This window comes from Boleophthalmus pectinirostris, unplaced genomic scaffold (genome assembly GCF_026225935.1).
Source record: "Boleophthalmus pectinirostris isolate CB_2022bp ecotype Guang Dong unplaced genomic scaffold, ASM2622593v1 HiC_scaffold_17, whole genome shotgun sequence".
Classification (NCBI taxonomy): Eukaryota; Metazoa; Chordata; class Actinopteri; order Gobiiformes; family Gobiidae; genus Boleophthalmus; species Boleophthalmus pectinirostris.
The window spans coordinates 11,348,748-11,361,953 of NW_026571115.1; the positions used below are offsets into that span (position 1 = coordinate 11,348,748).

A 13,206-nucleotide genomic window follows, 5' to 3' on the forward strand; every position below is an offset into this window, starting at 1 on the left:
AGAAAATTATTTAAACGAAATGTAAAAAGCCAAATCATCACATTTCTTTCTGATTATGGGCCTTTTGATTACTCACATTGGATTTTGGTGTTATCATGTCATTTAAGTCATTTTAAAGGTCTAGAAATCAGATTTCGGTATACATGTAAACAAAACCACTGTCATCTGATAAGTCTATAAATCAGATAATGTTAGTTATGGTTTTGCTGTGCACATAAACAGCCACTGAAAGCTAAGAATGAAACGAGACACATTTACAAAAACAATACAAAACAACATTTTGACAAATATAATCAATAAATTGTGCTGATCAGATGACAGTTTGGGCCTTACAATTGTGTACTTATTTTCCATTTTATTTTTGATGTCCTTTTATAACTGCTTTTGTTCGTGCCAATTGTAAATACATGGAAACACTATCACAAGATCATTCTACACACGTCTGCACAATGTGGTGGCATGAGATCCTGTCCCGACCATAGTTAAAGGAGGAAGTTGATTTTGTTTAACTTAAGCTGTTTTAGGCTGTGGCCACACTGACTTGGTCTTGGTTTGAACCCATAATAGTCCAGATGTAGAACTGGTGGTCTTATTCTAGTCCTGGTTACTCTTGGTTTAGTCCTGGTTTAGTTCTGGTCTAGTCCTGGTTTACTTCTGGTCTAGTCCTGGTTTAGTTCTGGTCTAGTCCTGGTTTAGTCCCAGTTATGATGTGGTGTATGTGCAAGTGTAAACTCAGCCTTTGTGTATGACTATATCAAGCTCTGTGGTGCAGTGGTTGGCCCTCGAACCTCACAACAAGAAGGTCTTGAGTTATTGCCTATGATTACGAATGAAACTTTACTTTTTGAAGACTAAAATGGGGTCAAAGATTATGTTCCAATTATTTTGTGTAGTAAAGTGTAGAGTTGGCACAATAGTAAAATTTCAAACTCTTCTTTTGATACTAAGGAATAGACTTGATACTCAATGATGATCATTAAAAACACAAATTCTTTAGACAGTAAAATGTGATTTTCAACATTAAATATATTATAAATATGTTACACTTTTCTTTTCTTTTACCATGTGACATTATATCTGTTCAGTAGTCCAGGTAGGTTCCACAGTGGTACAGCTCATCATAATTCTAAAGCTACTCAGGAGAGGTTCATTTCTGTCTGTTTTTAGTATCGATACCTGCTCAAATGAGTGTCTAGTTTCGATACTAGGTTTTGTATCGATTTAGTATCTGATTTTCTATGCTTTTGACATCCCTAGTAAATTAACATAAATGTGCTCTGTCTAGAAATACTTTGATAAGTATAGAAATCTCAGCTTGTTTTGAGCTGTGTGAACTGGGTGTAACAATTTTGAGATGTACCACACTTTGTGTCATCTATCAGTGTAACTCGTGCTGCAGCACATGGACTTTCCAGTTGTAGAGGATGTTATTGTGCATTCAAAGCAGACCTCAGTGTCTCATTTCAACAGATTTGACTGAAGGCTAAACACGGACTAAAGTTACAAGTCATAGTTATGTGACACAGTTCTACACTTCCAGACTAAACTGGGGCTTAAGTTACAATTTAGAAGAAAAACCAGAGTAAAATACTGCAGTAAAAAAGTAGGAACTTGTCAGAGTAATATAGATAAATCCTGTTTTTAATTTTTAGTTTTTAACTTTTAGTTTTGTTATTACTAAGGCAAACTTATGTCGTGACTATCTTATGTGGTAGAATTGTACACTTGTAGAGTAAACTAGGGTTCCCATTTTGATTAAAAAAGAAAGAAAACTGCAATACTAAAATATGAAAATGGAACATGTCAGATTATTATATAGGTAAAAGTTCTTTTCCTGTTTTATTTTGTGTGTTGCCCCTATTGCATCAGAGACTGGGGACTTTGGATCTAATGTAGTACCGGTAATACAGTAAAGTAATGTCTAATCTTGAGCTTGTGACATAATACATACATACATTTCACAGCACATTCAGTTCAGATATACAGATTAACTAAAGACTAAACTAGGGCTAAAGACGTCATCTGAGGGGAAAAAAAGACTGGTTAAATTTCACAATAGTGGACATAGAGGATATAGACAAGTAGATGTCAAAGCTGCGTGAGTTACTACTCCTGCATGACTTAACTGACCAGTTTCACTTGTTGTACTTTCGATTATACAAGTTTATTTGTAGAAGACATTCTGTATACATAACTAATCCAAAGAGCGTTACAGATGAGGAAAGATAATTAAAGATAATCTTTGAATTAGATAAACAGCTGTTTGAGCCTGGATTTGAATATTAAGTCGAGGCCTGTCTCACATTTTCAGGAAGACTCAGATTTTAGCTGTGTAAAACTGAAAAGCTGATTTCCCATGTTTAGTCCTGACACTGGCAATCAGTAGGAGGAGAGTGTGAGATGATTCATATGGCACTAACATGTCAGAGATTTTGATGTTAAGAATTTTGATTTGGTTTATAAAAGACTATTATAAAGTACAATATATAGCTGTGCATTTAATCAGATTATGATATGATTATTGCAACTTTTAATATGTGTTCAATTTACATACATGTAGAGTATGTTTACAGCAGTGTTTGTGAGATACTGCACCTATTTTCATTTAATCTGTTTGTTCTCTTTATTTTTGGCTTGCCAATTACCTATGTGATCCTGAAGCAAATAATCGTCAGTGCACGTTTAATGCATACTTAAAATCACAATTATGTGTCACTTTCCTTATGGAGATCAGTCACTTGCTTGTCTCCATGGAGATGGATCTAGAATGCTCCACAGTATGGCCATACACTTAAGAACCTTCATGGAGACTTGCATGCCAAATTACAGGTTAGATTTGTGGAGATGCGACCTCACTCACAGTAAGAATTTATGTTTTTTAAGATATTTTTGAGCACTCCAAGACACCAAGCAAGACACTTTAGTTCAGTACTGTAGTGTAGAAAATTTAAACCAACGCAAACATCTCCATGAAGACAAACGGGTTGCAGATTCTCTCCAGAAGTTACTTAATGCACTTTTAAATAATTCATAATAATACACATTTCTTTCCATAGTCAAGCATTCCTTGTGCAGTCTAAAAAAGAAAGTGAAATCTTTTCCAACATTTTATTGCTTTTTTGCTTTACCAAATATGCAAAAATTTATGTGGCTACTGAGATGTCCTGTTCACAGTTCATACTTTATCCTTGCAGTCAGCTGGTCTCCAACATCTCCCTAAAAAGGAAAGCAGCCCGCAATGAACGTTACAGTAAAACGCACTTGGAGACTTCGCCCAGTTTAGTAATGAGAGGGAGGAGCCGCTTCAAACAGAGCTGTGCATATATTGTGGTTTGTAATGAATGGCCAGACACATGTTTCAGCCCTGCCACACTGCTATTTCTATGGCTAAACTTGGCTCTATATCCTGTGTGTCTTTCACTGTATTCCAATGGCTGCCGTGGGTGGGTGCACGGCTACTATTCTATTTGCGATGTGTAATTATTGTTCCCTCTCTTTTTCCCAGAGCTAGCCGCTAATTTAGCCATTGCAGGACAGGGACACACCCAAGCATGTAGTGATGCTGGTTTAACTCCTAAAATGTCTGCTTTCCCCCCAAACTTTTCCAAAAGGCTAACCGTACAAGTACTGGATTAGCACGTTAGCTGTCACCTTTCTGATCGTGGATGAGTTCACGCGTCGTATGCCACAGTGAGGCAGTCGGAGAGCCCTTGAGCAGCATGCTAATAGCTGGCTGTGTGGGTGGGTGCTGCACATTGGAAGGCTCCATGGAGGGAGGTTAATGAGAGCGGCAATCCAACGCAGTTACTGTTGTTCAGTTTCTCGTCTGCGCTCCTCAGAGTGTGAATTGTAATGGCTCCCTGCAGAGTGGGTGGGCTGGCAGCAAAGACCTCCAACTCAAGATGGCGACGGGCGCTGAAAAGAACTGTCTGTGTTTGGGGGCGAAATGTAAAAGTGGAACTCTAAATGTCACTTGGAAATGTTATGGCTTTGCTTTGACGCTGATGTTTTTCTGATGTTTTTAGTGTATATGTGTGTGTTTGAGGTGTTTTAAAGCTGTAACAAATCATTATTTTACTACTCATATGAATGCATTAGTCTTATATAGAACTTTTCAAGATACTTTACAGTTTAGTTCATTAGTCAGTCAATCCATACTGGGTGGTGGTAAGTTACTGTTGTAGTTACAGCTGCCTTTGGACAGACTGACAGAAGTAAGGCTGCCAATCTGCACCATCGGCCCCTCTGACCACCACCAACACTCAAACACACCACATCCACCACACACACACACAATGTGGGTGAAGTGTCTTGCCTAAGAATACTAACCACTGCCGCTCCACTGTGGCACTTAAAAGTTTCCCGTCCAAGTACTAACCAGGCCAAGCACTGTTTTGCTGGAAATAAAGTGACTGAAGGCTTCTAAATGGAGAATATTTTCAAATAATTAAAGTTGACTTTTGTGAGCTTTTAAACCATTGTATAATTCTGTTACCTCATCAGAACCATACCTGGAGTTGTGTTATGTTTCATTTACACATGTCTGAGTAACCCGTTTATTTAGTCTGTCTACATCTCAAAAGCTCAAAATGCTCTGTTCCACCTTGTGATGTCATGTAGTGGTAGTTTTCAAGTTAACAGCTACCTTTTACCTTTTGCTCAGTAGCGGTTCTCAATTCCAGGTCAAAATTCCCTGAAATTATCCACATGTTTCTAGTGAAAGGGTGGGGTGTATAAAACACAGGGGAGAACATCCTGTATTACCACATGACTTCACAAGGTGGAACAGACTGTTTTGTCTGTTGTTTCAGTTTGAGAGAAGAACTTAGCCACACAGTGTGATTGAAACAACAAATCACAACTTCAAGTATGTTTTTGATGAGGAAACATTATTATAATATAGATCAGAAAACTGCTTAATATGGGCCATTTAATAATACTACTATCTTTGTTTAAGGTCTTTTTGTTTGTGGTTTAGATATGTTTTATAGTCCAACGATTATGAATATCAGAATATCATTGTGATTAATCACTGCATATATTTTGTGCACAGGAGAGAAGCCGTTCATCTGTGAGATCTGTGGGAAGAGCTTCACCAGTCGCCCAAACATGAAACGCCATCGCCGCACGCACACAGGAGAGAAGCCGTACCCCTGTGAGGTGTGTGGCCAACGCTTCCGCTTCTCCAACATGCTCAAAGCTCACAAGGAGAAGTGCTTCCGGGTCACGACCCCTATGGTTCTCCAGAGCGCGCCCCCTGTCCCTGTGCGCGTCTTCGCCAACACCTTCTCCACCGCCCCCAGCCCGGGACCCTCCGCACCCGCCCCTGTCTCCACCTCTGCACCTATTTCCTCCTCTGCACCCATGGGCCTCAGCGTCTCCGCAGCACCCATCCCCCAGAGAGCACCCATGGGACACACGTACGCACATGTACAGCTCCCCTCCGCCCCCTCTCACCACCACCCTCACCCCGCCACGCCCCAGCAGCACCTCACTAATGCCCCGCCCCACCTCCTCACCGTCCCGCCCGGATCCCACCTGCCCCCTCCCCCCGCCCTGTTCAAGAGCGAGGGCCTGAACCACTGCGGACACGAGGACAGTTACCTCCACCACATGGGCCCCACAGAGAAGGCTCCCCAGCAGCACTGAGCCGCCGCCGTCTCCCAGTCCCTGCCCCCGTCCTGATCTTGCCTCACAGAAGACGCATAGCAACCTCTTCAAACAGCTGCAACCTCTAGATTAAAGGGTCCACATTACGCTATTTTCTGATCTGTTATAATGTTGTTTCCTCATCAACAACATACCTGGAGTCGTGTTTTGTTTCATTCACACATTTTTAACACCCAATGTGGTGATACTGGAAATGCTCCACTGAGTTTTTTAAACTTCATCGACCGTCACTAGGAACATTTGGATGATTTTAGTCTTTGTCAATTGTCAATGTGTTCGTGATAACAGCTACCTTTTACTTTTTGTTCAGATAACTACTGCTTCATGACATCACAAGGTGGAACGGAGCGTTTTGAACAACAATAAAGAGTTACTTAAACCTGTGAATGAAACAAAACCCAACTCTATGTGTGTTTTTGGGGAGATAACAACATTATAACATGGCTTAAAGCTTACAAGAGTCAATTTTGCCTAATATAGGACCTTTCAGTATCTCAGAATCATGAATTTTACAGAAATCCTGTAGATTTCATTTCTCATCTCTCTCAGTATAGTTAGAGTACATGGGTGTAAAGTATCTCTCGTTTTATCCAAAGCTGCTGGCGTGCATTGACATTACAGACTTCACGGCTCAGTTCTCTTCGTGTTAAAGTGACCTTCAGTTGCACATTGGTCAGAGCGGGGACTTTATGGGCTGGTCCTCTCACAGCAATACTCCACGCGCTCTGGGTTTGAGATACACAAATGCTTAATGAATGTTTGAACCCTCTCTACCCTGGAGCAAAGCTTTCCCTCAGAGAGACATTAACAGTGAGACAGAGCTGTGCCATAGGTTACAGTGGAAGGAGGACTTGTGAAGAGGACATAGGAAACTGTTTTGTAAATGTTCAGTGAATCTGGACCAAAATGAGATTCACAACAAAGTTAAAGGTGCTGTTCATTCCATGTTTTTTTCCTTTTATTTCATTTCCTGCAGTTAAATATCGTAAAATGATGTAGTTATCAAGGATGTCTGGGTTTTAGACCCAGATTTAAGATTTTGTTATGACACGATCCACGTTCTGCAGGTTCGGCCCAAGGCTATCACACCTAGCGTTTCTCAAGCACACACAAAACAATACTGCCACTGGTTCAGCTCAGTTCAACCTCAACTTTTCTAACTGTCGGGGAAAGCTTGTACGTTTTAAACAGGACACTACTGCCACTGTGAGAGGCCTAACGCTGGTCTCATCAGGATCTACACACCTCCTCTGCTGCTGTTCAACAATACGGGTTCAAAAGGTCATTCACACCTGTACTACTCACCTGGGACCTTTATCACAACAATACATGTGGTTATTTGGGAGTATCATGTCACTTTTAGTATAACAGATTATGTCATTCTCACTTTCCGATCTGTACTACTCACCTGGGACCGCCATCTGAACATTTACAACCATTTAGCTAGCATTACTCAAATTATGTCAATCTCGTCTTCTGGTCTATAAGCAAATATGTCTAAAAGCATTGAATGTTGCCTACACATAAGTTTTTGTTCTTAGCATCGCTCCTAGTTTAGCTAAACTGTTACTAGCTATTACGCAATTAGCATAGGAAATGTTAGGACAAGACACAGTCGTAAAATGTACCACATTTTATATGAAAATGTGTCATTACATTTGAGAATGTTATTGGAAAGACTCAGATCAGCGTTGATTCGTCTATTTTGGTAGCAGAGGTGTGTATTATTTAGGGATGTATTGATACGATCCTAGTATCTGATACTGGCGCCGATAATGAAAATTTTGGATATGGGCTTCTAAAATATCAGTTCAGCTAATTTCCCATTTTGGTCTATAAATTGTTGAAATAAGATGATTTACTGGCCAGAAACATCTCATAAGATGAAACTTGTATTTTTACAAAGCTGTTCTGTAGTGACAAAACACATCTTGATCATTCATTTTTTAAAGAAAATAAATTATATTTTGAGTCCTATTATCGGTTGCTATCGGGTACTGGTAGATACCGATACTTTGGCTTTAAGTATCGGAACAGTAAACGCTGGATCTGTGCATCCCTATGTGTATTTGCATTTCCTTTCTCTTGCACCTAAAAAACTGCTTTATACATAGTGCCCCATTAGGTATACGGAAATATGTGGAAATATCTAATGAGTAAAATTAGTACCTTTTAAACACAAACTTCTTGCTGCCATTGTGTTAGCATTCAGTCTTGAGCGGCTAATCTCTGTAGTTTAGCCTGTCCCCTTTTTGAATTCAAGCCCTACAATTACCCTGCCATACCGGTGGGTATCTTAATCGTTCCCCCAGGTTCACTGCTGTGCTTTAGCTAACATTTTGCCACATGGAGTTTTGTCTTTTGTATATAATTTCGAAAGCCTTTTTTTTTTATTTGCGTGTATTCTCTGCACTTTACCGCTGCGTGGGTGAGGCGCAGGGAAGGGAGGGTCTGACAATGCATTGTGTGGAGCCAAGTGCAGTCACTTGGTGAAAACGGCGAAAGAGTTGACGTTTGAGTGGATGTTTTTAAGACAAGGAAAGGAGGAGAAAACATTTGGTCAGAGGATGGTAGCGGTGGATAGATAATTCATTCAGGCAAAAGATTATGACCGCCTGGCACCTGCCTAAATGAAATGAGCCCTCTTAAAGCCGCACTTTGCAACTTTTTCTGGTGGAATGTCCATTACCTGCAAGTCTCCATTTGTGATTTTCAGATTCTAGAGTTTGATGTCATACTCTCAAATGGGGAGAAGGGCACAACCCAGTTTTTCCTACTGATTTTAATTATACTTTGCCATGAAATGTCCAAAAGATAAATTCAGAAATGTAACCGGAACATTTCTGTTCTGAACTAAACCCATGAACTTCCCTTGTTACAACAAAAACCTGCATTTTAACTATTTTAATTTTAGGTGCGTTTAGTATTATTGGCCTATAGAATTTTGTTGTTGTTGTTTTTGACATCATCTGAAAGCAAGCAATAGATTTTTTGATTTTTTTTTTTGTCCAGAATGTTCCACAGTATGGTATTACAACTGTCTATCCATCTTGAATGGAACAGGTGGTTTAACAACTCAAAAATGTCCTGAAAAACATGCATGCTTGCTTACGTGGGCTTGCATCTCCACAGATTTGACCTAGTGCTGTTGCCTCATCCTGACCTGTCTCCATGGTCTCCATGGCTATGATGGATAAGTTTAATGCTATTTTGTAGAACATTCCAGCCATAGGAATATGGTGACAGACCCGTCTACCAGAAAAGTTATGGTGTGCACCTTTAAAATTGAATACTGTGTTCTTCCCAAGCATTCTGAACCAGCATTACCAAAATTTAAGCACTTTTTAATAAACATTGCAGATTGGACATACCCCAAGAACTGCATTTTTGCGTTTTGTCCTGCTATCACAATTGAAACTTTGTAAAATTCATGGTCATAATATTATGCTTGACTGGTGTTATAAAGTTCCTGTTTGGACCTTTTTGAGTTTAAGTGTTAACTACGTTGTCATCTTCACTATTGTATTTCTGTTTAAAACATTCTCTCTAATTTTTGGTCATTCATTTTGCCTACAATACTCCTCCTTTCTTTGTGAACTAGAATGCACTTTTTACTAAAATCCTTGGCTAGTTAGTTAATAAAAATAACATTGTATATTCTTTAAAGATGTTTAAAAAATCAATATACTTTCCCCCTTTGTATTTTAACCACTTAATGTAGCATCACGTATTTTTATTATTGTATCTGGTACAAAATGTGCAGCTTTATAATGTCCCAGTTTGTCTTTTTTGTATGTTTTTCTGGAGTTTGAGGAGAAATGGAAACAAGTGGGCCTTTTTTGATAATGTACAATAACTGTACAATAACTGACTGCTAACTTTGAGAAGTAAACCAGTAGCCATTATTATCATAACCTTGTGTGTCTCTTATCTTTAAACACTGACAACCCACTGCAAAAAATGCTGCTGAAATGGGTCTTGGATATAGGTTAGTATGTCAAAGTTCAAACATGTTTTTTCAGCTTAAAATGCACGTGTAAAATGAGAGTACTCATTTCACTCATAGATAACTTTATCAGGGTCACCGAGAGGTCTTACAAGTCTTAAAAAGGTCTTAAATTTCATGTTCCTAAATTAAGGCCTTAAAATGTCTTAAATTATGTTGTCCAAGTCTTATTTTTTTCCACAAAGGTCTCAAATTTCATTAGTCTATTTTTTTGTTTACTCAACCTGGCTGCAGTGCAATTTTAAATGGAGGGAGGGTAAAAAAAAAACAATACAACAAAAACAAAAACTAATTTGGAGTATGCGCAAACAATACTCATGCCGCCAGCGCCAAAAACGAATCAGTTTTGTCTACACTGCCCAAGATGCAAAACTCTGGTCAGATCTGCTCATGTCGCAGACGCGTTTACGTCACATACATCTCCACCTGGCATGCACCCAATCGAAATCCACACAGTTTTTTTACCGTATGCACGCAGATTTCCTCCCGAAAACGCTCATCTAAACACAGAATAAAAAGTGAAGACGCTTTGATGATGCCACTTTTGCATCTTCTGTTCAGACCGTCATCATATAAACGTAGTCTTAGATTCTAGATATAGTACTGGTAGTTGGTTGGTCATTGTTAGAATTAGACCTGGTGTTTTTTTCGCCAGCATAATGGGTGCGATGTTGGCCTTAATTTTCATTTAAGTGGTCTTAAAACGGTCTTAAAATGAGTCTTAAATTTAGGGTAGTCAAACTCTGAGATACCCTGTTGATGTATTATTAAAAAGTACAAGTACATATGACAGGTTCTGGTGATTCTCTAATGTTGACATATTTTGGTGGGAAAATACATGTTGTACATTTAAATAATAGTTTTACGCCAATCAAGAAGAAATTTGTGAAGAAAAGTTAAAATTTAAAGGAAGTTGAGAGTTCTGTTTTAGAGCGTTCCATATTGACAACATCTATCCAAAATATTTTCACAATTTACACACTAGAAACATTTTTTTCTGGTATCTTTAACATAATTTGAACATAATTTTAATCAAATAAAGGTGTTTTATTATATTTCTATTTGTCAAATAATAATCTGTACATTAGAGGATTTTTAGTCCAGTGTACCACATGGATGCTTGGTAACAGTTATGGAATTCCTAAGTGTGATGCCATGATCTCCTAGTCACCACCTAGTGCCTCCACTCAATTTCATTTTTCTCCAGCGACTAGGTCAGGAATCAGAATACACTAGACAGTTCGCAAAAACCCTGAAAGTGTGAGTTCGGGCACCAGCCAATCAGCGAAGAACCATACTGTGTTGGCAACGATTACCAGTATCGAGGATTTAAAGCTGGAACAAAGAGAATGTTTGGTGAATTTTATCAAGGGGAAAGAAGTTATTGTCCTTCTTCCTACGGAATCTGGGAAAAGCTTAATTTACCATTTAGCTCCATTAGCAGTGCATTACATACATCATGACCAAATAGCAGCAATTGATTAAATGATAAAAAAGTACCCACCTAACATCGAGCGAACGAATCCTAACGCTGCGAGGTCAGACGGTTTCTACGAAGTGAAACCAGCTGATGAATCAGGCTAATGCTCTACAACCAGGAAGTCAAATTTTAAACCTGAAAAACTGGCCAAACGGGAAACATTTATAAATTTGTTAGTAAAATCTTAAACCTAATGATGTTAAATGTGTTTTAGAAAAATTAGTAATCCAACCGGTCATAGGCACTTATTTTTATACATTTATATTTTTACTTCCTGGTAGGACTCGGGCAGTTACCTACCTACTGTTACTAAGCAACCATAATGTTTACAAGGACCAAACATTTCTAAATTGCACAATAGTTATGACTAGATGAATAAAAAATAAATGACAGCACCTCTATTTAGTTAAATCAGTGTTTAAAGTGTCAAAAAAATACCTTACGTAAATTATTTTTGCATTTTCGTTGTTGATGACATCTATATGTAGGCCTAGAGGTTTTCTGGTTTGGAACTCAGCACTATTTCTTGTATTTTTGTACTTTTCTTCTCAACTTTTTTCCACACATTTTTAACTGGTGTAAAACTGAGATAAATATTTAGCTCAGCTCAGGTCAAGTATTATCCCACCAAACCAAGAAATAATTGGAAAAACATGGAACACCTGTGCCAGGCTTTACTATTACCAGTGTCAGGTCACTGAGTTCTTGGCAATTTTTCAAAAAAGCAGACGCAGCAGCTGACCTCATGGTTTTGTTTTCATAACACGTGAGCTGTTCAGCGTACATCCTTTTTTCCATTTGTGATGCGATATTTTGCTTTGAATAGAGGTGGATGGAGTAGCCTGACAATGTACACAACTAAGATTACTTCAAAACTCTATTACTTTTTATTTGTTAATACTTTTTAAACTTTTACTCTATTATTAATTTTGTGCCTAACTAGAAGTAAAGCATAGTGGTCCAGTTAGAGTGCAATATCAGATTTATATTTTGGCATATTGTGATTGGATGAAAAGTAAATGTAAGAAAAACTGTGTCACATCTGAAGGAGAGATGCAAGAAACTCAAATTGTCAACATTAAACATTTGTTACTTATAGACAAATTCACAAAGGGAACCAGAGTAACCAAAACTTTGAAGTAACAGTATCATGACATTGTAAAAAATGTTACTGATGCATAAGTAGCAGTCGGTGTGTGGGAAGTACAATTTTATGAAAAGGGTACTCAAGTTCAAGGGCCCATATTACGCTGTTGTAATGTTGCTTCCTCATCACAAACATTCCTGGAGTTGTGTTTTGTTTCATTCACGCTTGTTTAACACACAAACCCTGCATATTTAGACTGAGCTCTTCTCTCTCTCTCTCTGTTCCACCTTGTGATGTCATGCAGTAATAGTGTTTTTAAATTGCATACCCATTTACTAGAACCATTTGGATAATTTGATCCCTGGAATTGCACATCTGTACTGAATAAAAAGGTAAAAGGTAGCTGTTCACTTGGAAAATACAGCTTTGTAATAGTACAGGGTGGAACAGAGCATTTTGAGCTTTGGAGATGTGAACAGACTGGTAATCAAGAGTTATCCAAAAGAAACAAAACCACAACTCTAGATATGTTTTTGACAAGGGAACAACATTCTAACATGACCAAAAGCAAAAGAGTCACATTTTCATAATATAGGACTTTAAATCTACTTGGGTAAATGCATTTGAGTTGTACCCATCTCTGCCTTTGTAGTAAATAGTATCCTGTCTTTAAAGAACATGACTGATAACAGGGACAGAGAATAGTCTACAATTTAGTATGTTTAGGTCCCTAATTACATTACTGAAAAAGTATGCAAAGGCAGTCTGCTTATATGGAGAGACATTTTTGCCATTGTACAACCTAAAATATGGGGTTCTGTTTTGAAAATAGTCATTTGTGCTGTGGCTCAGATTGTAGTGTCCTTTTCCTTCTTTGGCTGAATTCACTTTAGTCCAATACTGCTTTGATTGCTTAACTTGAATTATTGACAGTGTATTTGTAACGCCATGGTCAATGTCTGT

At 38.3% G+C, this 13,206-nt stretch overlaps 1 protein-coding gene across 2 annotated transcripts in view; it reads left to right on the forward strand.

Annotated features, from left to right (window-relative positions):
* znf652 (zinc finger protein 652) overlaps positions 1–9,605 on the forward strand; it is a 29,019-nt gene extending 19,414 nt beyond the window's left edge. For both annotated transcript variants that reach the window (XM_055152868.1, XM_055152869.1), the window contains exon 7: positions 5,054–9,605. In XM_055152868.1, the coding sequence (XP_055008843.1) occupies positions 5,054–5,649 (596 nt within the window). In that variant the 3' untranslated portion in view covers positions 5,650–9,605. The remainder of the gene's footprint in view (positions 1–5,053) is intronic.
* The last annotated feature ends 3,601 nt before the right edge of the window (positions 9,606–13,206 follow it).